At 47.1% G+C, this 24381-nt stretch overlaps 1 protein-coding gene across 5 annotated transcripts in view; it reads right to left on the reverse strand.

Annotated features, from left to right (window-relative positions):
* Positions 1–24381, reverse strand: part of MYO16 (myosin XVI) — a 584648-nt gene that overhangs the window by 348010 nt on the left and 212257 nt on the right. For all 5 annotated transcript variants that reach the window (XM_032314881.1, XM_032314880.1, XM_032314879.1 and 2 more), the window contains exon 5: positions 6267–6375. In XM_032314881.1, the coding sequence (XP_032170772.1) occupies positions 6267–6375 (109 nt within the window). The remainder of the gene's footprint in view (positions 1–6266; positions 6376–24381) is intronic.

Below are 24381 nucleotides of genomic sequence, written 5' to 3' on the forward strand. Positions count from 1 at the left end.
CGTAAAGCAGAGTGAAGAGCCGTCCACCCAGCTTGGCCGAGGGGGCGATGGGGCCAACCAGAGCTCAGCCCGCTCACCGCCGGCCCCTACCTCAGCGCAGCCTTTATTTTTAACCTGAGATTTCAGGATCCTGAATCTCCACGGTAGCCCCTACCTTTGCGTTTACACCTCCCGTTCCCAGCCCTGGTTCCTGGACGTAACAGGTGTTTACTAAGGGAAAAGGATCCACCTTCTTGTTAGGGAAGGTAATCCCGCTGGTGAGGATAATTAGTCCGCCAGTGGCGGCTGTGAACCAGCCACTCTTCTGAACGAGCTCACTCTCTCTCTCTCTCTCTCACACCTGAGTCCTCATGGCAAATGTGCAGGTGGGCAAGACACTGGAGACCAGGGCACCAATGCCACTGGAGCGGTCCCCCTGGTCATGCTCCTCTGTGGCCAACCTCTCCCGGGGCAACTCTGGGAAAAGAGTTTAACCCGCCTGACCGCCCACATCCACAGTCCTTCGGATCATAACATCCGTCCCAAGGGAGCAAAGCTACCGGCACTATTTACGGGATCTGTCCCCAGGGCAGAGAGCATCCAGCCTGCGGCACACCTGCCGCCCTTTTCCCCTCCGAGCCAGCAGCTCCGCCTTGCGGCACAGCTCTCACCCAGAGCCTGGCCTCAGAGGTCAGGCTGCCTAGGCTTTAGTGCTGTCTTGTACCTACTTCTAGTGCCAATGGGAGAGGTGACTTATCCTTAGCCTCACTTTCTCCACCTGCAAAATGGGGCTGGTCATTCTGGTTTCACTGGTTATCATGAGGATGAGTTACCAACAACACGGACAGCACCGCGCCCCATGTTTGGCTGGTGGGCAGCACTCAATAGGCGGAAGGGGTCATTCCTACTCAGCTTTCCGATGCAGGGATTATGGGCCATTCATTTTGTGGTGTTTTTCTTCGTCATAAAGAGTCAGGCGAGGACCAAACAAAATAAACAAAATAAAGCAAAATGCACTCTTTGAGTAATGTGGGTTGTTTCAAATCCTGCGTCCAAAGCAGAGACAGGAAGGACCACCAATGACCAGCTTTGGAATCTCCCTGCCATGCTGGAAGCATGAACAGATTTCCCCTAAGAGCTGCTTTGAGGTTTGTTAAGAACCAACAAAAACGATTACTCTCTTCTTATTTTTAGGATGATGGAAGTGAACATGTGAGTTAATTTTGGAAAATATTATCCCTCAAATGTCAGTGTTCAATTTTGCACAGTTGGAAGCAGCAGGAGAATCTGATGGTTACATTATTCTAACTTTTATAACGTGGCCCTGTTTATGGGAGTGGTATGTATCTTTCAGAGGATTATTGAAACACAGGGTTAAAACTGAACGGTAGAAGAACAGGGTTCAAAGATAAAAGACAATTAGAAACAGAGTAGAGATCTCACTTCAGCTGACTTACGATGTGTCACGAGAAAGCCATCTATTCTAGCACTGGCTGTGAAGGAATCAGAGGGGAATATTATGACCTTGTGTCTTATTATTTAAAACTTAATTTTGCTTCAGATATGATACCAAGTAAAATGTCATTTCGTATTTTCATTATGAAACATGCAGAAGTCTATTTTCAGTAAAAAACAGAACAGAAATTCCCGCGTTTCTTGGTCAAGCAAAGTTCTCAAGCTGCTCCATGAGAAAAACAACCAAGACTTATTACGGGCACAATAAGTCTATTCTGTAATGGGCAATGAGCCAAGCCTGTCTCTTTTCCAAAGAAATCAAGTTTCACTTCCACCCTGTTTTCTGAAAAACATTAATAGAAGCCCTGATTAGGTTTTTCATTTTGACAGGAATTGTGTAAAATCTTCTCTTTCAGGAAATAAGAAAAACATCATTTGTCTGAAATTCACAAGTGATTCCACGTGATACTAATTACTGTCACCCTGATCACCTCTGATACCTTCAGAAGGTGTTTGCACAGAACTGAAATCACACGGACACCTCAAGTCAGTCCAAACCCCATGCACACTCACCTCCCTAACTGTCCCCCTACAATAACATGGTTTTGTAACAATTTCCACTTTTCCTTTTCTCTGCTATCCCTTCTTCCCTGGGGTACCATGGGAGCCCACGTAACTACTGAACCAGTGCCCGGCGATGGAGGCCTGGCTTCTCCCAGTTTTTAGAATTCCTAACTCTCAGCTTTATCTCCACTGTTCCCTTCTTAAGCTCATTAAATCCAAGAGTTGAAGGACGCTCTGGGCAGGCAACTAAGGGAAGCTGGTTCTGGCAAAGAGAAAGAAACACGTTCAAGGCCAAAAGGTGTTTGAACCCTGCACCTGATCCCCTTTCCTCGATCCTGACTAGAGGCCCCACGTGAGGTGGTCCTGGGCCCCCCGGAGTGCACCGCCACCCCAGCGAGGGTTGATTCCCAGGACGGCGATGTGGGGACAGCATTCTGAATGAACTCTATCAGGCAGAAGAAATTACACAAGGTCACTGTGCGCTGGTCAAGCTGGGAGTCCTCTGAAGAACCCTCACGGGGGTAAGGAGTTTCTGAGGCTGTTCCAAAACGAGAAAGCCCAGGGTTTCAACTAAGGTAGAAACAGTGTAACTGGTAAGGGACGTGGACATATCAGAGGGACATCAGGGAAGCAGAATCTATTTGGTGACAATTGCATGTGAGAGATTTAGAAAAGAAAAGTGATGTTCAGATGGTTGGATTCCTGGCTAATGGGCAAAACAGAATATGGACAGGGCACACAAGGAGAGTGGTAACCCCCACATTGGGCATGTGTTATTTCAAGTTGTCTGATACTCTTGTGTTCCTAAACCTTGTGCAGTGCCAAGTAGAAGGTCTGCAGAGATCTCTGAGCTGGGGTCGGGTGGGTATTCCTGGGAGCAGGCAGGCAGTGGGCACAACATGCGGATCGGGGTGACATAAGCCCCACATAGCAGGCGGCGGGATGCCAGAAGAGACCCAGAGACAATAGCTCTGGCAGCCATCCACATGTTGGCGTCTGCGTGTGCAAGCGGCACATCCAAAAGAGACGAAGGGAAAGCTCAGGACGGTGAACAGTACGAACGGTCACCGCCACCGCAGGGAGCAGTGGCGCGCAGGCCACCCACTGGCACGGGAGCACAGAACAGAACGGAGACCTGTCAAGGAGGCAGCGGCCGTCTCTGCAGGGACACTTCCAGCAGCGGCAGAAGCTGCACTGCGGGGGCTCCGGAGAGGAGACCAGGAGCTCAGGGAAGCAACGGGAGTGACCTTCTCTGAAAGGATGGATTTCCCAGGAAGGAGAGAGGGAGCTGGCTGAAGAAACGGGGCGAGCAGGGTGGAAAGCAGACCGTCTTCCCTGGGTATGGCATCTGTCGAGGGCCACCCTGTGGCCCCCCGAACCCCGCAGGGCTTTCTTCCCTTGCGGGAGCATTTTATAATTCTTTGCCTTCTGCGAAACCCAGTGGGGTTGGCCTCGCACCACAGAGCCGGTATGCATCATGCCTTCAAGCAGCGCGCCGCCTCTCTTTCTCCAGCCCGGGGAGCTCAGGCCCTGAGCCGCGGTTAGCGGCTGTGCCCCGGAGGGGACAGTGGGGTCAGCGGCCACTGTACAATCAGAACTTGTGACCAGTGAGTGGTCTTCCATGTAATAAGGTCGCTCCCGACCTCACCTGCCTTCAGCCACACGCATCCCGATGGGATCAAAACCGGGGGACACACACCCAAACCGGGGGTTTCAGTCTGGTTTTCCTGGGTTTCAGGTTTCAGCCTGGAAACCAGGGGACATGCACCAAAAATTCAAGGAGGTGCAGCCACCCCGCTATTCAGAATGCAGTGCGGAAGCACGGAGATCCGAGCAGTAAGGACCATCTCCCGGTGGGTACTCGACGTGTCCGAGGCTATCGGCCCACGCTGTCGTCGCAGTTAACGCTAAAAGCACCCCGACAAGGGGCCCGGGCATAAATCGAGTGAGACAGTATTCCCGGCCAGCGTGGCAGCCGACAGAGACACGTGGGAGGGACCCCAGCAGGATCCGAGCAGAATGAGTGACCCGAGGGAGGGCAGATGGACGGGAGACTCGGGCCGGCGCCACGGCGAGCACGGATGAACACGGAATTTAAAACGGAGGCGAGACTAAGTGGAATTGGTTCCAGCAAACATGCATGTTACAAACCCATTGTGACAGCCGCGTCGAGGCGGATTTTCTCCTAAACATTCGGAGTCAATGCCTCCCCCTCTTCCTGCTCCCTTAATCACATTTAAAATCAACCTCATGGGGCACCTGGGTGGCTCCGCTGGTCGGGCATCTGGTTCTTGGTTTCAGCGGGTGTCGTGGTCTCAGGGCTGTGGGATCGAGCCCCGTGTCAGGCTCTGCGCTCAGTGGGAAGTCTGCTTAAGGGTTCTCTCTCTCTCTCTCTCTCTTCTCTCTCTCTCATCCTCTGTCTCTGTTCCCCAACCCCCTGCTCGTGCTCTCTTTCTCTCTCTAAAGAAACGAAAAATAAAAAATAAAATCAACCTCCCAAAGGAATACACTTATTTTTCTTTATAGAGGAAAGATAATACTGCTTTTGCAAATACTAAAATTTCTTTTTTTAGTTTTTTTTTTTTAAGATTTTATTTATTTATTTGAGAGAGAGAGAGAGAGCCCGAGAGGAGAGAAGGTCAGAGGGAGAAGCAGACTCCCTGTGGAGCTGGGAGCCCGATGCAGGACTTGATCCCAGGACGCTGGGATCATGAGCTGAAGGCAGAGGCTTTAACCCTCTGAGCCACCCAGGAGCCCAGCAAATACTACAACTGTTTATCAAGCAAAATCCTTGGAGGAGCTGGAAAGGCTTATCAGTCAGGTGAGTTCTTTTGCAAAGGAAGATGCTTGATTTTAGTTTTCAAAGAGAAATGTGGGCTGCGGCAGCTGTCAGAGCCTCAGAAAAAGAGCTGAAAGGTGGAAAGACACCAAGTAATGCACGGCCGAGCTCTGCACGCAAAGTCAGAATCGGGCACTGCCAGCCCAGGGTGTGCAAAGGTCCAAAAATAAACTTCGCAGCCGTGGGATGTGCAGGACCTCAAGCTTCCCTCCCCTTAGCAGTGACGGAAGCTGTCCCCAACGAGTCACCACTGACAAGAGGATGACAGACCTGACTGTGACCCTCCGGTAAGGAGCAGGTACGAGGAGTGAGGACAAGCTCAGGGAGTGGCACTCCTCCCCGACGCTGCCTCTGTCACCCCAACCCAGAGACTCTGTGACCTTCAGTAGGACAGCCTGGCTCACGTTGTCCCTAATGAAGATAATGGTACTCATCCCGCTTTCAGAATTAATGAGATAATTTTTTTTAAGAACTCGCTGGCTGCTACGTACTAATTATTATTATTATTCTAAGCCATTCTCGGAATAAACCTTTTGATACAAGCGATCTGGAGGAGGCAGAGAGGGCAGGGAACAAAGAGGCAGATGTGAGGGCTTTTCTTAGAAGCAAGGACAGAGTCAGAAGCGCTGCGTGGCTCTCAACATTTTTAAACTTTTGTGCTGACAAAAGATCATCCTTGAAAGGACTGGAGTTTCTTTGTTGTTATTTATACCTAAACAGAAAGGGGGGAAAAGAAAACAGAAAGTGGCAGCCTTCTCCAGCTTGATGCCATATTGGGTTCAGGATTTCAGATACCTCCCACTTTGCCCATGTTGAACTTACTCATGAAATTATACGTTTCGGCTGTGCAATTAAACATTCTTTGTCAGGGGACATGGCTGGGAGCTTGGGCTCATCTCTTCAGGCTAGCACCGCCACCGAGGAACCTGCTTCCACTACGGTACTCTCAAGCCACCGACAGTGGCGCCGGGAGGCTATGCGGGCTGCCCTCCACTTAAGCCCTTGCTCACGGGCGTGTCCTTCTTGCAAGGACCACGGGCTCCGGCGACAACACACCTCAGATGACCGACCAGCCTCTCAGGAACTCAACGTTCAGCTGTGCGGGTTCACTTCCGCCCCCTCCCAGTGGAGAACAGATTATAACTACAAATCCAGTCCCCCTCAATACAGGCTTCAGACCCTTGTTAAAATGTCCCTTCACTGCTGGCCTCCAGATTTCTGCAGCCTTGCAAAACGGCACTGACTAAACCAACAATGACCAGGGTGGGAACAGCGAAAGGCTCCATGGAAAGAAAGACTTCAAGTCACGCAGTCTGGGGAAAGCTTGTCCATCTGCAGTCACATAAGCACGCCTAAAGATTAAACACGCGCTGGCAATTCTACCACGCGGCCCTTCGATCTTTCTTCGGCTTCTCAAACACCCGCCTACCATGTTCATCCAGATAGGTCAGCAGGATGAAGCTGGATTCTGTCCCCTCTACGGCGTAATCCAACGGGATATTTCCATTGACATCCTGGAGAAGGACGTCGGCTCCAGCCTGTGAGTGAAGAAGAACAAACAGAACGTGACGTACGCTGTGAGCAGAGGAAGCCGATCAAAACTCTCCCTTCTAGGTTAGGCGGGACACAGGCGCGGGAAGTCTGTGGCAGATACGACCCTGGAGAATCGCAGGAAACCGTGATTACATTGCAAGAAAAGTACAGCAGTTACTTTGTGAGAAACTCCAATAAGGCTAAAACCGTTCAACTGACCTTTGCAAAGGCCTAAGTCCCGACTACTTCCCCCGCCCCCTCACGCTAAACCCCGATTTCCAGCCCATGACCACGAAGCCAAACCCACCCGGTCATTTGCCTTGTTTCTACACAGCAGAAACCCCCTATGCCTGCAGAGAGTCTCTGTGGAGGTCTTTCCTATGAACTTCAACCCATCTTCCCCAGATGATGGCATAAGCCCCTCGAGGTCCTTGCTCTCTGTGGAAAGTCATCTGAGAGCTTTTCTCCCCTACCATGTTTTAATAAAGGCTTGGACTAATGGCTTCTGGCTGTTGATCTTTTTCTTTCTTTCTTTCTTTTTTTTTCCTCCTTCCAGAAACTATTTTCTGAAAAAAGCACCATCTGTAGATATCAATGGATAGAGTGTATTAAATATGGCCATGACAGTTCGTTCAGCTCCAAAGCAGGCTTCGTCAGGCACCTCAGAAGATGCCTGTCCCCCCCCACCCCCACCACCCATCCCAGCTGAAATACAATGACAGATGTACTTGCCCTTTGAAAAAAATGTGCTCATGTAAATCTTCAATGAGCGCCATAAAATTTACCAGGCCTGTTTTGCATCTTTTCTTCAAGGGCATGGAGTGACCACGTCCCCACGGACCAAGGCTCCCCGTTCACCTCACAAGTCACGGAACTCAGGTCAGGGAAATGAAAGTCTTCCCCTGTTCCCTTGACCAAATACAATTCTGTGCTGTGATGTTACTGAAGTTCACATACTCTCCGAATTCCTAACGTGACATGAAAAGGTATGTACATTCATAATCTTATACACCGAAATGGGGGATTTTTCGCCTTCTGTATTAAAAAAAACAGCTTTTCTATACCTTACCGAGTCCACACAATGTTTGCAAAGGACTGCTCTAAGTATCCTGTGAAGACAAAGTCGATTCAAGTGGCAAAACCATGTCTATCTCGCTGCCTTGCCTGCAGAGAACTATGCATTTACCTCCCCACCCAGAGTCAACCAAATTCTACTTTCTGTAATCATATCAAGCTACTCCTGTATTTGAACATTGTAAGTTCTATAATGCAGGTTTTCACTTGGCTAAGGAAGCAAGTTAAGTTTAACGTCCTTAAGACTTCAAACAATCTTCTTGGTGCATTTAATTTTTTGAGGTTATTCAGAGTTTGAAAAGTAGTCACTTGAGGCAATACTGTGAAGCAGACTCTGCTAATGAGTCTTCCCCGTTAGTGTCCACGCAGGAGAGGAAGATTTTGCATAACTACTCAAGTGTCACTTGTTAATGAACCAATTAGGAGAGAGAGAACCTTGAAGTCCTTGTCGACTTCAACCCTCACAAGCAGAAGTCAATCGCGTCATTCCCTTTCTCCCCCGCACATTGGTGTTCCGGCTAGAATCTTATCTCTGCCAAACATCTGCACACACGGCAACAGTGACTATACCTGTTGAACAGAAGAGTCATGTATCATCAGTAACAACAAAAAGAAGTAGGACGACAGCCTGGCGTTGAGGAGGATGATGCACTTGGAGAGAAGGCTTCCTACTCTCCTCAGAAGTAGTGAGGCTCCTTCAAAGCAAGTCTGAAACAGACACCTGCCGCTCGCTATGTCAGCTGGGCTGTTCACGCAAACTCCAGCCCATTCGTCACTCACCGGTCTGTGCTGCGCAGTCACCTGTGTCCCCCCGCACTGAAGGGAGCCCTCCCTGGGGTGGGAAACTTCCCTGATCAAAGACCATAGCTTAGTCCCTGTTACTGTCCCTGCCTACTACTGTGCCTGGCCCATGGTAGACACTAAAAAAGGTTTCCTGGGTGGGGGGGGAGCAAAAGTGAACTTAGACTATTAAAAATTAAGGCAGAAAACTCTAATTTTCATCATTTTGAACTAAATTTCCTGACCTTTATTTTATGGGTTCTTGAATAAAACTACAAAATCACTACCTGCATTTGTGCATTTCCTGCCTTTGCTGTGACCCTCCCGTCTCTCCTGCCCGCCTTCCTCTCTCCTGCTGCTTCTTCCTCCCTCCCTCCCTCACTCTCTCCGTCTCCCTCTTCCGTCTCTCCCGCCTTCTCCCCCCTTCTTTCTTCCACCACTGGGCAGGGTGACAGTGCCCCACGTGCAGGGGGTCCTGGTGCTGGGCCCCCTCCCCCCCGACCATCTGGTCTTGGGAAAGGGCCGCAGGCAGGCTGAGCGATGTGCAGTAAGAACACTGGTCCCCTGGGTCCCCTGAGAAGCTGTGTATCTGGAATTGCATACCTAGTAAAGAAAACAAAAATGGAAAAAACCACCATTGATAAGGTTCGCGACTGGTTGTCATTCTTAGCATGACCGGCTCGAGCATTAATATGCACTTTTAGTTGTTAATGGATCCCACTGGAACTGAGGGGCCGAGGGCTTGCAGAGCAAGACTTCTCCTCAAAATGTCAGAGATCTGCCTCAAGACCGTCAGGATGGTCTGATTTCCAGCATACAGAAAGGAAAAGGCCCATGGGGTTGGGAATTAGTAACATTTATTACACATTGTGCCAGTACTTGTTTGTTTAAATACTTTGAGCCACCCAGTAAGATGAATTTTCTCCGTTTTACAAAGTGAGAGCCAATAAGTCATTTGCTAAAAATACCCCTTTCGCATTGTCCCTCCTTAATATGAAATTTGAAAAATTATAGAAGTATATATGTTCTAAAATATCTTTCCCTTCCAGACATGATATTCTTAAATACTTCCTTAAAAAAAAAAATTCTTATTACATTTCAAATTTCATTCCACGGGTGCTAAGAGTCCACTAAACGGTTTCTCAGCACCGAATATCAAAACCAGGGAGAAGGGCTCCTGAACTGGGCCACATATTAATTACAGTGTTTCCGTGGATACGGGGCTCACTATTTTCAGTACAGAATGTGGGCGCCGACAGCAAACACGAACTTCCATTTCCCCGTGTGCCGGTGTGTGCCTTTCACAGCGCACCCCGCGGTTTCATGCCAGGGCAAGAGAAGCAGGACAAGGCCAGGGCTTTAGGCGAGACTTTCAAACACAGGACAAAGATGTCCAAGGTTGTACCTACTCTGTGATACAAGAACATCTGTCTAAGCCATCACGACGTGCTTTCCGAAGCTCAAGCAATATTTTAAAATAACTGGATGCCGTACTTTATCAAAACAGATGGTTTAGGAACTGGCTAAAAACTGTAAAAAGATAGCCAGAGTGAGGAGAGAGGGTAGGCACACATTCTTTCTCATTTATATCCAGGGCCCAGGAACACCCCGGGCCCTGGGAAGCATGTGTGTGAACGCAGACATGCGTTAGTGTTAGTGTGTGTGCCTGGGGGCACGCGTTTGTGTGTGTGCACGCACGCACGTGTGTGCAAAGCCTCTTCCTAGTTCTACTTTCCCACGCCTGATCACCGGGTGGTCCGATTTCTTATACTGACTGTCCTCACTGTCCTCTGTTCCTCAAAGAATGCTCACGTTAAGAAAAACTTGCGTTGGTGAGAACCGCTCAGCCAGAACATTATTCTTGTGCCGTGCAGACCGTGAGGCATGCCCTTCAGTTTGGCCTCAAGACAATCAATCACATCGTGATGGGTATTCATGAGGGAAATGAAAGTATTCGATGTTCTCTATGCAAAATCCCGCTCCTCAAATACTTCCTTCAGCTGAGGACTGGACGGTTCCTACAGGAAGCCCTGGGCACATTTTCTCTAAGGAAGGCCACCCAACCTCCAGCCTGTCCTAACTTATTATGGTCCTTGGTATTGGAAATGGAACTCAAACATACCACTCCCCCACCTGCCAGATAGGAATCTTATTTACTGCCCATCCGATGACATATGAACCCATAAGGGCACCTTTCCTGTAAATAAACACTGTATCGGTTGCTTTATGTTACAGTTTAATGTCAGTGAAAATACTCACCACGTCTTTCACTCAGTAATAATTCTCTAACACATTAATACTGGAATTTTAATGAGAGGCACATGGTGGCATCTTAATAAGCAAATGCACTTGTTATAGGCTAACATTTTCTGGTAACTCTATTTTGATGCAGTTTCACGTTTAGTTAAATTTGCAAGAACAGTAAAAAGAGGCCCCGTGTACCTGCTGGGGGTTGAATGGCATCCCTCCTGCCCCCCCACCTGCAGAAACACTGAAACCGTAATCCCTAGTAGCCGTGAAGGTGACTTACTTGGAAACGGGATGGGTGCAGACGTAACTAGCTGAGTTAAGATGAGGAGCCCCGGGGACACACGCCCAGAGGGAAGGTGGCCACGTGAAGACAGAGGCAGAGATGGGGACCACACGGCCAACGGCCGAGGAACACCAGGTGGCCCCAAGAGCTGGACCAGTAACGTAGGAGCCTCTCCTAGAAGCTACAGAGGGGGCACGGCCTTGCTGACACCTTGCTCAGACTCCTGGCCTCCAGAACTATGAGACCGTAAATTTCTGTTGCTTTAAGCCTTTAGTTTGTGGTATTTTATTGTAGCAACCTTAGGAAACTTATACTCTGCCCTTTACCCAAATTCACCAATTTATACTTTCCCCTTATTTTTGCACTCAGTCTCTGTTTTTCCTGAGTGTCTCTTTTTAAAGATCGATTTATTTACGTGAGAGAGAGAGGGAGAGGGAGCACATGCAGGCACAAGAACAGGAGGAGGGGCAGAGGGAGCGAGAGAATCCCACGTAGACTCTGAACTGCGCACGGAGCCTGATGAGGGGCTCGATCCCACCGCCTTGAGATCAAGAACCAAAAACAAGAGCCAGAAGCGTAACTGCCTGAGCCACCCAGGTGCCCCTCCTGAATCTCTTGAAAGTGAATCACAGGTACCACCTCCCTTTACTCCTAATATTTGAGTACGCATTTCACAAGAATAATGGTAATTCTTGTGCATAAAAGTTATTGCATCACAACATTCAGCATTCCTAAACACTATTACAGAAACCAGCATGCACGTGCAAATGTCCTTAATTCTTCCAAGCGTATTACTGAAAGCCATCTCCCCAGCTCAGGAGGTAACCCACGGTCCCCCAGTGCATGGACTTGTCCTTTCTTTTTCATCCTCTCCAATTTGGAACAGGCCCTGTCTTTTCATTTAGAACAACATTTTATTTAACTTTTTGAGAGAGAGAGAGAGAATGAGAGCAAGGGAGCATGAAAGGGGAGAGTCAGAGGGAGAAGCAGACTCCCTGAAGAGCAGGGAGCCTGATACGGAACTCGCTCCTGGGACTCTAGGATCATGACCCGCCCGAGCTGAAGGCAGTTGCTTACCCCACTGAGCCACCCGGACACCCAGCCCTTTTCTTTTCAAGGCCTTCTTCACATGGCCTTACAAGAAGGTTTTCAGCAGGCAGATCACAGAGGGGGCAGCACGTTTGTCCCATCGCACCCCATCCGACGGGTGTGTGATGTCCCTTGGTCCCGTCACTGAAGACGTTAACCTTGGTCGCTGGCAGAGCTGAGGTTAGCCAGGTTTCTGCACTGCGGAACCACAGCTAGGAACCCATGAGTGCACGCTGATGTCAACAAACACATGAATACCCAAACAGAGGGGAGAAGAAAAGCCTCCTCCTTACAACAGAATCCCAACGCACGCATGCAGGACGCATGACAAGGTTAGAACCTGGCATTCGCTCCAGTCATAATCGATTCAGATGAAAATCACCAAGGGAGGTTAACACTATGTTCCTGGGTGCCGGAAAGGCGGAAGTTTGAAGGAAACTTTGATGAGGAATAGAATATTTACACAGTCCTCAAATATCCTGCCACAAAATATTCCACTTAAATATAAAAATGTTGGCGTCTAACATGATAGGGAAAATAGAAAATTCTGGGAGCGGATGTTTCGTGCTTTTGAATTGCAGATGGTTTCCCTTCTTTCTGTAGAAAATTTTGCATTATGTGCTAGCAGGAAAAAACGAGGTTGTCCCAAATGAATGTATAATGCACGGGCAATTATTTTGGTTCGGAACACATGCTGATAGCATGCTGCAAGCTTTTAGTTTAAGGATATATGGGAACTGCACTGTGGGATCAGAGGGACAAGGCTTCAGGTGTCCACGTCCTCTGGACCCCAACCTGTTAAAGATTATCTCCAGATTTTTTAATTCACTTGAGCAAAAATAGAGTGTTTGGGAGGCACGACAATATTCACTTCTGAACTCTTCATGGCATCTCATATTAAGTAAACAATAAAAGTTGCTATCCTACAAGAAATGCACATTCAAGAGAAAGAAGCATATTTTGATGAGAAGAAGAAATCTGCATGGGGCTTCTGAGTTAGACATCCATGAAAGTTTAATTGTGTGTTTCCGGTATCTTACATTCATTGAGGAGGTGAGTTAGACCAGGCTGTTCAGAGATAGAAAGTGGGACATCAGAACTCAGGGAGCTGCAAAACACGGACATGACTGTCAAGGGTGTTTGACTTAGAGCTTGCAGAAAGCAGGAAAGGGGGAGGGAAGTTCTCCTGGCACAACGTAACGAGGCTTGGCATCAGAGACACCGTGCCAAGTGTCGGGTTGCTGTTTACCGGTGTCATGACCAAGAGCAACACACCTAATTCAGCCCCTTAGTTTGCAAACTACAACCAACTATTACTAGTTAATGGAGACGCCAGTTCTCCTCAGTCTAAGCCCAGCACAGTGCCGATGTACAGTAGGCACTCAGTGAACTACAGCTCTCCTAATAAAAGCAATCAGCAAGGAAAGAATACCTTATTAAATGTGGTCTTTGTAAAGATGAGCGTGAGCTATGCTGTATTAAATCACCCATCCTTCCCTGCACACAGGTGTTAGCTGGGTCCTGAATTCAAGTTCCAAAAGGCATGGGCAGAAGGAAACAGCAAGAGAGAGAGAAGTTCAGCCCAAGCTCCTTGAAGGCTGAGGTGGTGCATTTGGTTTTGTTGCTTCCCTTCTTCCGCTCACTCTTACTGGACAACGTATTTGACAAAGCCAGCAATGAGGAAGCAAAATGATTTCAGTCAAAGGCGAGAGATACTTGTAAAATGTCACGCCCAGAATATACAGGTCCAGCGATGTTAAAAGTTTCAAGTGCAGCATCTAATGCAAACCAGAAAAAAAATATCTGAATGCCCTCTACTCTGCTACTGACAAAAATGCACTGTGCTCTGAGACGTATGAGGGAACTCTTTGTAAGTCTGTTCCTTAAAGAGAACCCACGTGCAACAAAACACTTTTATGAAAGATCAAATAGAAATGTACAGGTACTTCTGGAAGAGATCTCCCAAAAATCTATTCAATCCATTTATTTCCTGGTAATTTACTACTTGGCTTTTGAATGTGTGTCTTCCAGCCAGTGACCCAGGGAAACTGTGCAGACCCTCCACTGCTGCTTACAACCAATTATTTGAGAATGAAAACAAAACTTTCTAGCAACCCTGTCGTCTTCAAGGACAAACTCCAAAGAACCACAAAAGCTTCAAATAAATCAGAACAAAGACAGCAAACTCCTTTTATACAAAGACAAGCAAAACGCCTAAGACTCCCCCAAAAATGAAACCTAAAATCACTGAACAAAAAGAATAATAGGTTCTGACCCACAGGGCCACCAAATGCCATCAGGAAAGACAGAGGCTCATGTTCTGAGAACTACCTATTCTCTGTACTCTGCATCACTTTTCACTTATTGCCATTGAATTGGGTGATTGGCAGAAATGCTATTTTACCAGTTACATCCAGAAAGCAACCTTTCTCATTCTGAAATATTCATGCCACCAAAAGGAACAGGTGAAGAAACCGTTAAACCTTAAAACCTGGAGACACTGAATTGCCACCTCTTTCCCCAAGGCTCTACTGAGACATTCCAGTTGAAAGCCCTATGGCCATCAGGAAGGGAGGGTGTCAGGTAGGGTATGCACCAGCAGATACCTGTAAGAGTGAATTAATTACTCCTGATGAGCGCCAGTGAATGGCGCTGAGAGGGAAGAAACCATCTTCCTGCCACAGGCCGTCTCTCTTGTACTTGAGTCAGAACACCCAGAGGATTCCTGAGTTCCCATCTGCCCACAATCATGGAAACTCAGGGAACAGAGGCAGAAGATCCATTCATCCCTGGTCTCAAGCTGAGACTTTCCCGTGGGTTTGCACGGTTGGAGCACAGAGGGAAAAATAAAAGCATGCAACTTTCCTCCTGCTTCTGCACTGTTAGCAGATAATGTAGGAAGTAATACCACAAGGGAATCCTTTCATTCATTAAGAACTATGCATTAACTATACATTTATAATTAAAATGTACTTTGAGATTAATGATTATGAAGTTTTCTGGTAATAAAAGTTTTAAAACCTGTAGGACCACCATTTAAATTTTATAACAGTTGAAATTACATTGGAGGAGATTTTTACAGCTCAGTCTGTAAACATCCGAGGTCAGTAATTACTACTTTGGGAGCATGTAAATATTTACTGGCGGCCCTGCTGCCATGCTAAGTAACAAACCATACCAAGAAAACAAAATATGTCAGAAAGAAAGGATAATCGGAGAATTCCAAGTGAACGGGTGTGGATAGCACTTACAGACACACTAAAGAAGCCCGGACGTGTTTCTACAAGGGACCAGAGTTTCATGGGTGCATAGCAGGGGGCAGATGTGGGCTCGTGGGACCACAGCCTCAATCCTCATCTTCCAGACCAAAGATGAAAAGTCAACGTGTAGGGACATAAACATAGTTATTTAACATGAAATAGATATAAAAACCAGAAAGCCATCTAGAAGAGTCCAAAGGGATTGTATCCGGGAAGAAAAATGTGCAGGGAAGGCCACAGCTAATCTGACAAGTCTTCCAACAAGTCCTGTAAACGATCTGGCTTTCTAGATATGGGTTTGCACGACAGATACAAACCAGAAGTGAAAACAATGGCATACATGAAATAATTTATGTCATGAAACATGTATTGCCAGGATCATGAAATCATGTAATAACAGTGTCAAGAGCATAGAAAAAGTAATGAAAATTTGTATAAGATGTCTAAAATAGGAGAACACTTAACTAAGGCCATCTGTATGATCCAACCAACTAAAGCATGTCATAGAAGAAACTTGTAAGACCTGGAGATGTACAGCATGTGTATATAAAAAGATGGACGCATTATTAAACCACTGCCAACACGGCCAACCTTCCAAATTTAAAACGATGGTGGACACGTTTTGTGTTACACTGGGGTGACCACCCAGCATCCACCTTTTTTCCCTCTTTGAGACTGAATGATGCTGTTTAGCATGTGGCAGCTCTTAACAGGCACACGGTCAAAGCCCTAACAGACACTCGAAGTACCATTTCTCTATCAACTACTAAACTAATACAAGTAACATTTCTCTATTAAATACCAAAGTAAATACATGAAGCAGTTCTACATAATAGAATGGCACTCGATGCCGTAAGTGTTACACAAGGTAGAACTTGCACAATCACAAAAACAGAATGCTGGGTATGTGTTCCAGATTACCACCAAAATACTTCTGGGTTTCGTTTCTCGTCTCTTCTCTTCTTTTCTTTTTTTAAGACTTTATTTTTTTATTTGCCAGAGAGAGAGAGGACAAGCCAGGGAGCACCGGAGGTAGGACTCGATCCCCTGGCATCATGACCTGGGCTGAAGGCAGACACAACCGACTGAGCCACCCAGGCACCCCACTTCTAACTGACATGAATACACAAATTGGTGCTTTTAAGAATCTCTCTTTCCTTTAGTGACTGCCTTAAACTCCTGGACAGGAGGAACACTAGCGAAGGTCAACTATCAGAGGTCTTTTATTCTGGTATCTCTTTCTCAGTACAACACTCACCTTATTTTATTATTTCCTGTGTCTCCCCGCCCAGCGCCACGACTCCTTCACAGCCGTAACTTCCAGCGACACATGATCCTTTCTAGTCCAGGAGGTTCATACGTGTCGTCTGTGTTGGAGTCAGCTGCCTCCCCCTTTAGTAACTCCCCTACACTTTCTCCAACTAACCAGTCTGACCCATAGGTAGGGATCTCTCCACGACCCTATCCAGCAGGAAGATGTTACAGAAGATGGGACCGTCCACCTTCGACAGCCTTAAAGATTTATGGGTCACAATTGTTTAGGAGGGAAATGATGAGGGAGCAGGTGAGCTGAGGACAAAGCACAAGAGGACACCCTACAACACCCCCCTAAGCCCCCCACCCCAGTGTGGAATATGCGTGACTTTCCTCGTGGAAGCTCCCAATTGTCTTAATGTTAGGGCCTTACTCAGTAAGGGGCGGGTGGGGCTAGGTAGGGAGAGAGAGGTAGGGGGCCAAGGGATCAGGGGCTTGCAAAATTCAAAAATCAGAGAAAAGGTAACAAACCAGACCACTGGTCCTGGGTGTCAGACACCCGGGTCCTGTAATAGCCGCTTCCCACCAAGAGAATTACCTGACGCTATGAAGGGAGTAAGCCACTGACGGCTTCATCACGAGATGGTGATATCAGTAGAGGTGTCACACGGATTTAAGTTCCCTGGTTAGCTGTCTGTAAAAGACCACCCCTAAAAGCCATCAGTGGCAACCTTGCTGGGACCCCTCTTGAGAGCTTTTTCTGTACCTTCATCTAATGGAAATATCCCTTTAATGAGGAACAGAAGCCAAGCTTAGGACAAAGCAGAAGCTGACACCCCACAACCCCCCACCCCCACCATGAGATATAAGTGATGTTCCTCCTGCACTCTGAGTTGCTCTAAAGCTAAGGATAGGAAAAACAAGCAATTAACTCATAGAGATCACAATCCTGCCAGATAGGAGTCTGCCTCATTTATAAATGTCTTAGCAATCTGTAAGAACAAAGCATTTCCATCAATAACCAACTAGCTTCCAGAAGGAAATGCAGATACAATTAAGTGTTTTTTTAACACTCCCCTCCCCCAGACAGATATGGAATGCAATGCTCCTCCAGGAGGCTCCCAACTATCTGATAAAGCCTTGGTAGAGGGAAAACAACTTGAACTTGAGGATGGCAAGGCCGCAGGAATCCTGTGAGTCTTCTTTAACATAAGAAAATCCCTTTGAAACCTTCACTTTTCCTTACCTCCCCCAACTCCCAAGTGTATAATGAGCCGCCCCTCCTGACCCCGGGGCAGCAGCTCTTTCTGCCCAGGGGTCCTGTCCCCGTGCTTTAATAAACCACCAGTTTGCAGCAAACACGTCCCAAGAATTCCTCCTTGGCCTTTGGCCTCAAACCATGAACTCTTCACTCACTCTCCGTTGTTCTCGAGACTCATTCTCCGACTCTGTGAGACAAGAACTTCGCTCTCTGACACCATTTTGGTGCCAAAACCTGGGAACACTTCCTCCAAAGGGTGAGTAAAAGGGGACTCTTCTTTTCCTTCCTGGGAGATGTCCCTCTTAGATCAACTCTTCTCATAAGCAGTAAAACCAGGCACCTGTGGGCCACTTAAAGACAAAGAGCTCAGCCGCTGTCTGAAGCCTCCGGTGACAGGCTTCTGGAGAAAGCTGTGGTCAATCCCCCTTTTCTCAAAGGAAGGAAATGTTGGCCTAACCCTCCCCAGTTCTCCTTTCTATTCATTGGCTTTTCTTCAATGACTTTCTCCAGCATTGTTCCTAGAGGGAAAAACAACCTGAACTTGACAATAGCAAGGCCTCCAGACCTTCTAGGTCCTCATTAGCATATGAAGGTTCTTTTGAAAGCCTCCCTCTTCCTTACCTCCCCAGCTCTCAGAAACCCCCTGCAGCAGCTCTTTCTTCCCAAAGGTCCTGTCCCAATGCTTTAATAAAACCACTATTTTGCACCAAAAAAAAAAAAAACAACCCACTAGTTTGCACCAAAAAAAAAAAGGCTACCAATACATACACACAGCATCAGATAAATTCTGTACAAATTCTAAAATGTGGGGAAGAAGACAGATTACAAAACACATCAAAACATATTCACTGATTATCTCCGTGTGATCGAATTATTAGTGATTATTAATTTTCTTCTTTTCCTTTATTTTCTTTCAATTTTCTTTCTACAATAAATGTGTGATATTTATACTGAGAAAAATATTTTTCAGAATAAACAATGAACAAAACTATGAAAGGAGGTGAAAACACAGGACCATTCTCTTGGGTTCACGGAAAGTTTCAAAGATTCTGAAGTCGAAGGTGAGGAGGGAAACGTGAGACGAGCCGGCGACTGGAGAGCGAGCCTGAGTGACTCTTGAATCAATGAACGGCTACCACATAAATAACAGTCAACCCTCCAATTAAAAGATACAATTTCGTAAGCAAGCATACTGAATAAGTGTTTCCGAGAAAAAGCTAAGACAAGAAATCATGGGTTCCACATTAGTACAGAGCCCTCTGTGGTTAGGGTAAATGGAACATAATTTCAAGGTATTGGGCAAGTCGCTTCCATTACATGTCCTGCTGAGCCGCACGTTTGCCTTCGTATTATGGTTTTGTGTGAGCCACACAATATTCGTTCACTAAGACCTGCATGAAGGAGCCAGCGTCTTCCCGCCGCATTGATTACTCATGCAATTTTTCTCCAATACCAGTCAGGGCACTCCGCTTTCTCAAAAAGCATAGTTTGGGGGCGCCTGAGTGGCTCACTGGGCTAAGTGTCTGACTCTTGGTTTCGGCTCAGGTCACGATCTCACGGGTCCTGAGGTCCGGCTCCAGCCCAGTCAGGCTTGGTGCTCAGCAGGGTGTCTGCGTGAAGAGCCTTTCCTTCTGCCCCTCCTCCCACTCCTGGACATGCTCTCTCAAATAAACAAATAAATCTTTAGAAAAAAAAATCATATTTTGTTCATCTGAACACCCCATACTTTGTTCTGAGAAAATACAATCTTTTCCAAGACTATTGGCCAGCACACTGGGAATACAGTGGATATTCTCAGTCCTGACACACCTTGCGCCAGTGGTCTCCATGTGTGATTTATCTCTGATGCCTCATAGTATCAGCTCCTCTTTTTTTTCTTCTTTCTTTTTTTATTCTAGAATATTCTATTACAGTTGTACTGTTCCACACCACACCACACATAAGGAGGAGAGACCTCACAGGGTTTATGTGTCCTTGCATTTGAGCTAGGGATGCCGTCCGCAACCTTCCTAGCCTGTCCGTTTCCACGTTGGAATGACCAGCTTCTTGGGTTAATTTCAGGTCCCCCCTCCACAAGGAAATGCTGCCGGCACGTTTCCCTGGACTTCACAACAGTACCCGTTTCTGGTTTGCCTTCCAAATCTGGCTTCTCTTTTCCAGTCTTCTCTGCAGATTCCTGTTTCTCTAACAGTCCTCTAATTGGCATACTTCGGACCCTCTTTTAAATGTTTCTTTTTTTGGACTTCACATTTTGACAGGCTGATCTGATTTACTCCAGGGCTTCTGTTCCTATGGGTGCAAATAAGATTCTCTCTCTCTCTTTCTCTCTCTCTCCACTCCCAGGACCAACTGCCTCCTGGATTTCTCCATGTATATCTTCCATGGATCCTGACCTTGACACGTTCGACCGGGAAGGCATGGCCGTCCCACAGAAAAGTATTTCTCCACCGGTGTTTGTACCATCCCTTCCAATTTCCCAAACACAGAAGTCTTGGAGTCACATTTAAATTCTCTCTCCTTCTTTAACATTAAAAACAAAAACCACAAAACCCCAACATTACTGTTGATTTCACCTTCAACATGCATCATCGATATTTCCTTCACTCTCATCACTATACCCTACACCCACAGCGGCTTAACCAGCATTTCCGGTGATCTGCTCTGCCTTCAGTGAGGAGCCCTTAGTCTTAGTCCATGTGTGCCCAGAGCCCTGAGGACAAAGTGCTATTTTTCCCATTACAGCCATCACCCGAAGCTGAGATTTGACACATGGCATGCATAAAATCATTGATGTAAATATGTTAATGATTATACACTAAGAAACAAATTAGCATTTATGCTCACCTTTTACTTTCTCTCCTACACCAGAGTATCAATGGTTATGGCCAAAGAGGCTGTTTTTCTTGTTGCTCATGTATCCTCAGGAGCAAGCATAGCCCTGGGCACAGAGCAGATTCTCAATAAAAAATGTACTTGATGAACGAATGAACAGGTGAATTCACATCGTAAGTTAACCAGAGATATTTTTGAATATAGTGTTTCCATTTTGATCCTGAGTTAGAAAGGAAGAATGATAGCTTACAGCTTATTGAAGATGGCTTTCTTGTTCTAAAATAGTCATTCGAGTTTACACTCATTCAGAGAATAGTTCCTGTGAGAAGCAGGTAAGTCTGACGGCTGGAGGAAAAGGTGACATGCATCTGGATTCAAGGGCCACAGAGCAGATCTGCCAACGGTGTTCTGCAAGGTAGAGAAGCGGCTTCTTCTCTGCACCCAGCCCCAGACCATTGTTACGCCTGCGGTGGTTTTAAGAACCTCTTTTGATGAGGGACAGGGTCCCTGTCAAACTCTGAAATCCCATAATTCTGTTCCAGCTGCTGAGGTCTCTCTTTGCTTTTTAATAACTGCCGTGCTCAGAGGAGGCCGAAGAAGTGGTAGAAGAACTCTAAGGCAAAGAATCTACCTTCGAGGTGTTTACAATTTAAGGAGTCCGGTTAAATGTACCAAATAATCCCAACAGCATCAAAGGGCAAGGAAGACGGTAGATACAGAGAAGCGGCAGAGATGGGGGTGGCTGTGAACTTTGGAAGCAGACCAGCTCCCGGTGAGCCCCTGCCAGGCAGTGTGACTGGCTGCAAACCCAGGCAGTGACATCACTGAGACCGAGGGTCACCTCACTTGCAGGTGAGACGGAACTGGAGATGGGCAGGAGGGGGACGCGGGATGCGATGGACACCGGCTGCTCCACACAACTAGTAAATCACTGACCTCTACGTCTGAACCTGACGAGGTGCGAATATGCTGGCTAACTGAATTTAAAAAAAGAAGCAGCGAAGTCTCAAAATATGCCGTTGTTGAGATTTTCTCATCGTCCGTGACCTTCCAATGAACTCTCCCAGATCTCCAGCGTTCTGCCCTCCGGTGTCTACTCTGCCAACTAAACTCCACTCAGAGGAGTCACAGAGAGGGGAGACCCTGGATCCTGGGGGGGGGCGACTCCCCAGGGGGCGGGCAGAGTCTCCTTCTCTCCTCCTGCCACCCTGAAAAGCCTCCTCAGCTTTTACCTGCATTTCACAGCCCAGTCTTGTAAGAGAGATTTTCTAAGCTGTCTGGGGTCCCTGGTGACTCTCTGTTCCTCTTAGAACCCCACACTAGCTGAGAGCACCGTGAAGGCCCCGTAAGCTAGAAGGATCCGAGTGAGATGGAGACCCCAGGATCCAAGGGCTCTGCTCTGGGCCCTGCTGAGCTAAATGATTCAGTTCCAGGCAAGGCCTGTAAAAGCCTCCTCAGGATGCCCCTGGCCTGGGGATGCCCAAACCCTTTCCTAGGGTCACCCCTGTATTTGCCACTTTCATGATTTGAGAATGGAGGCGGGCAGTAAGAGCGTCCCCATGGCTGAGGGCAGCAGGACAGGCAAGCGGCAGGACCAACAGTGCAATTCTAGAACCCACATTGGCCGAGAATCAGTGAGAGAGGAAAGCAGCAGGTGCCGCTGGACCTACTTCGCCGGCCCCTAAGAGGAAGCCCTGTACTGCACAACGCCCAACTGTCCCAGCTGGCCTGCCTTGTCCTTCCTGCTAGAGTCCCCTTCTTCCTGTCCCCAGCCGTGGCGTCATGCACATGCCACCATCAAATGCCTCTCTTGCTTCTATCAAGAAATTAAACTTTCAGATTCAGTCCATTCCACTTCCTCTAGGCAAACTGAAAATACGACATGGTAACTGATTTTCTACTGGCATCATTTTGGCTCGATCTTTTTTTCTTTTTTTTTTTTTTAATCTACTTCCTCAAGCCAGAAAAGTCATCTTATCTTTCACTGCACACATTCTTTACTCCCATCTACGCGTCCGTCTCATTTCTGGTTTTCAGAGGTTCTAACCCAAAGGTTTTACTACTGCAAGTCTTCAGTTACTACAAGAAGGGTTGGCCAGATGGTTCCGGTACCAGGTTTTCCTGTATTGGCTACATGCCCCCGGGGGGTCAGAAGGAGCTAAGCTCAAATGTATCTTACCTTGTCGTGTCTTTCACAGGACACTCTTTCAACTTCCTCCCCAGTTCCCAGGGCACACGGATCACTGCGTTTCTCCTGAGTCCAAATGGCCAGTGACTTGATCAACAGTGCGAGGTAACAGCTGCCCACCAGACAAAATGGCAGAAATACGCGAGCGGTCGTAGACACAGGGAGACAAGGTGTGTGTTCCGTGACACTGTCATTTCTGCCCCGTCTACACAAACACCACTAATGGCTATTCATACTTCAATCCTGAAATTCTGCTGTATTATCTGCAAATTATAAAATTCTTAAACTAAAAATCTTCAGAAGGCTGAGATGTTATTTATTTATTTTTTTAAAACAGACTCAATCATTAAGAGAACAGAGCCTACAAAACCCGTCAAAGAGTGACTTCCATTTGGCAAGTCCTGGCTCAAACTTTCTGAATTGAATTATAATATACACATAGAAGTATAGATCTCATAAAAATCATCACTGACTATGAAAAAAATTAAAGTATAAGTTACCTAACATCACATTTTTATTAATATTAAAATACCCAGATCGGGTTGCTGTAGCAGATATAATATTGAAAAAGAAATAAGGGCGTCAAGAGTCAGGAAGGACAGCACAGATCTCACATTACAGCAGTGGCCAGAGATATGCGCTGTTCGGGGTCTTATGAATCACCACAAAGTAAGGGAGTAGCCTGCACTATCCTGGTTAATAATGTACTTTTCTAAATATAGTTTAAAGATTGTATGTTTCTTTGTATTTGACTGTGAAGTTATTTCTGATTTTGTGGAGCTTTATTTAGTAATAAACACTGCACCCAAGTCCCCGGGATGAGTTCTGAATTAAGTAAAAAATACTCTGTCACCCACATCGAACAGCTAGTGTGACCGGCAAGTCTGCTCTTCCAATGGCCGAGTCCCAAGAGGGAGTCCTAATGACTGGAGGCAAAAGACCAGCGTCTCTCCATCTGCTCATGCTAGTGGAAGTGACTTGATCCTTTTCTCTTCCCCTTCGCTAAAGAGACTCTACACCTGCCCTTTCTCATCTCATCAAGGAGTCTGTACACAAGCTGCTCAAGGTTCTGCGATGTTCTGTACCCCACCCCCTCCGCCTGATGGACACACTTGGCGCCCCCTTCAGATCTCGGCTTGATGACCAGCTCCAGGGGGGGGGTCTTCCCAACCCCTCTGTCTAGCACATGCCCTTGTCTCCCACACCAGGGACTGGGTTAAGCTCGTCCCTCTTCTCCCACTGTAGCCTATATTCGATAGAGACCGTCTCACAGATAACAGAGTCATTATTTCCCGCCATTCAGGATACTACCCATGTAAAGGCTAATCGCTCTTTTGCTGGGATTTCACAATAGCCCCTCAGCCAGGAAAGACCTAGAACTCTGTTTACAACTCACCATCCTGAACCATAAGCCTTAAGCCTTATGTGGGTCCTTCTATCAGTATCATGAATTGACTTTTCTGCCTGTGCCACTAGTCCCAACTGGCTTGTCCCAGGTTCCAGGCAGAATCCTCCTGCGCTGGGCTCCACATTTGACCGACGGACTGACTCTTGCGTTTAAAACAGTCAGCTCTGTCTACACGGAAACGAGGCTCCGTCCATCTCCGCGTGTGGCCTTCACCTCCACTGACAGCCTCCAACACAGCAGTCCCTTTCCCGGTCTCTTCTTCCACAGTCCTGCACCCAGCCCGGTGCCCTCGACACAGATGGCCTGGTCCAGACTGAAAGTCAGTCATACTG

This window comes from Mustela erminea, chromosome 15 (genome assembly GCF_009829155.1).
Source record: "Mustela erminea isolate mMusErm1 chromosome 15, mMusErm1.Pri, whole genome shotgun sequence".
NCBI classification, from domain to species: Eukaryota; Metazoa; Chordata; class Mammalia; order Carnivora; family Mustelidae; genus Mustela; species Mustela erminea.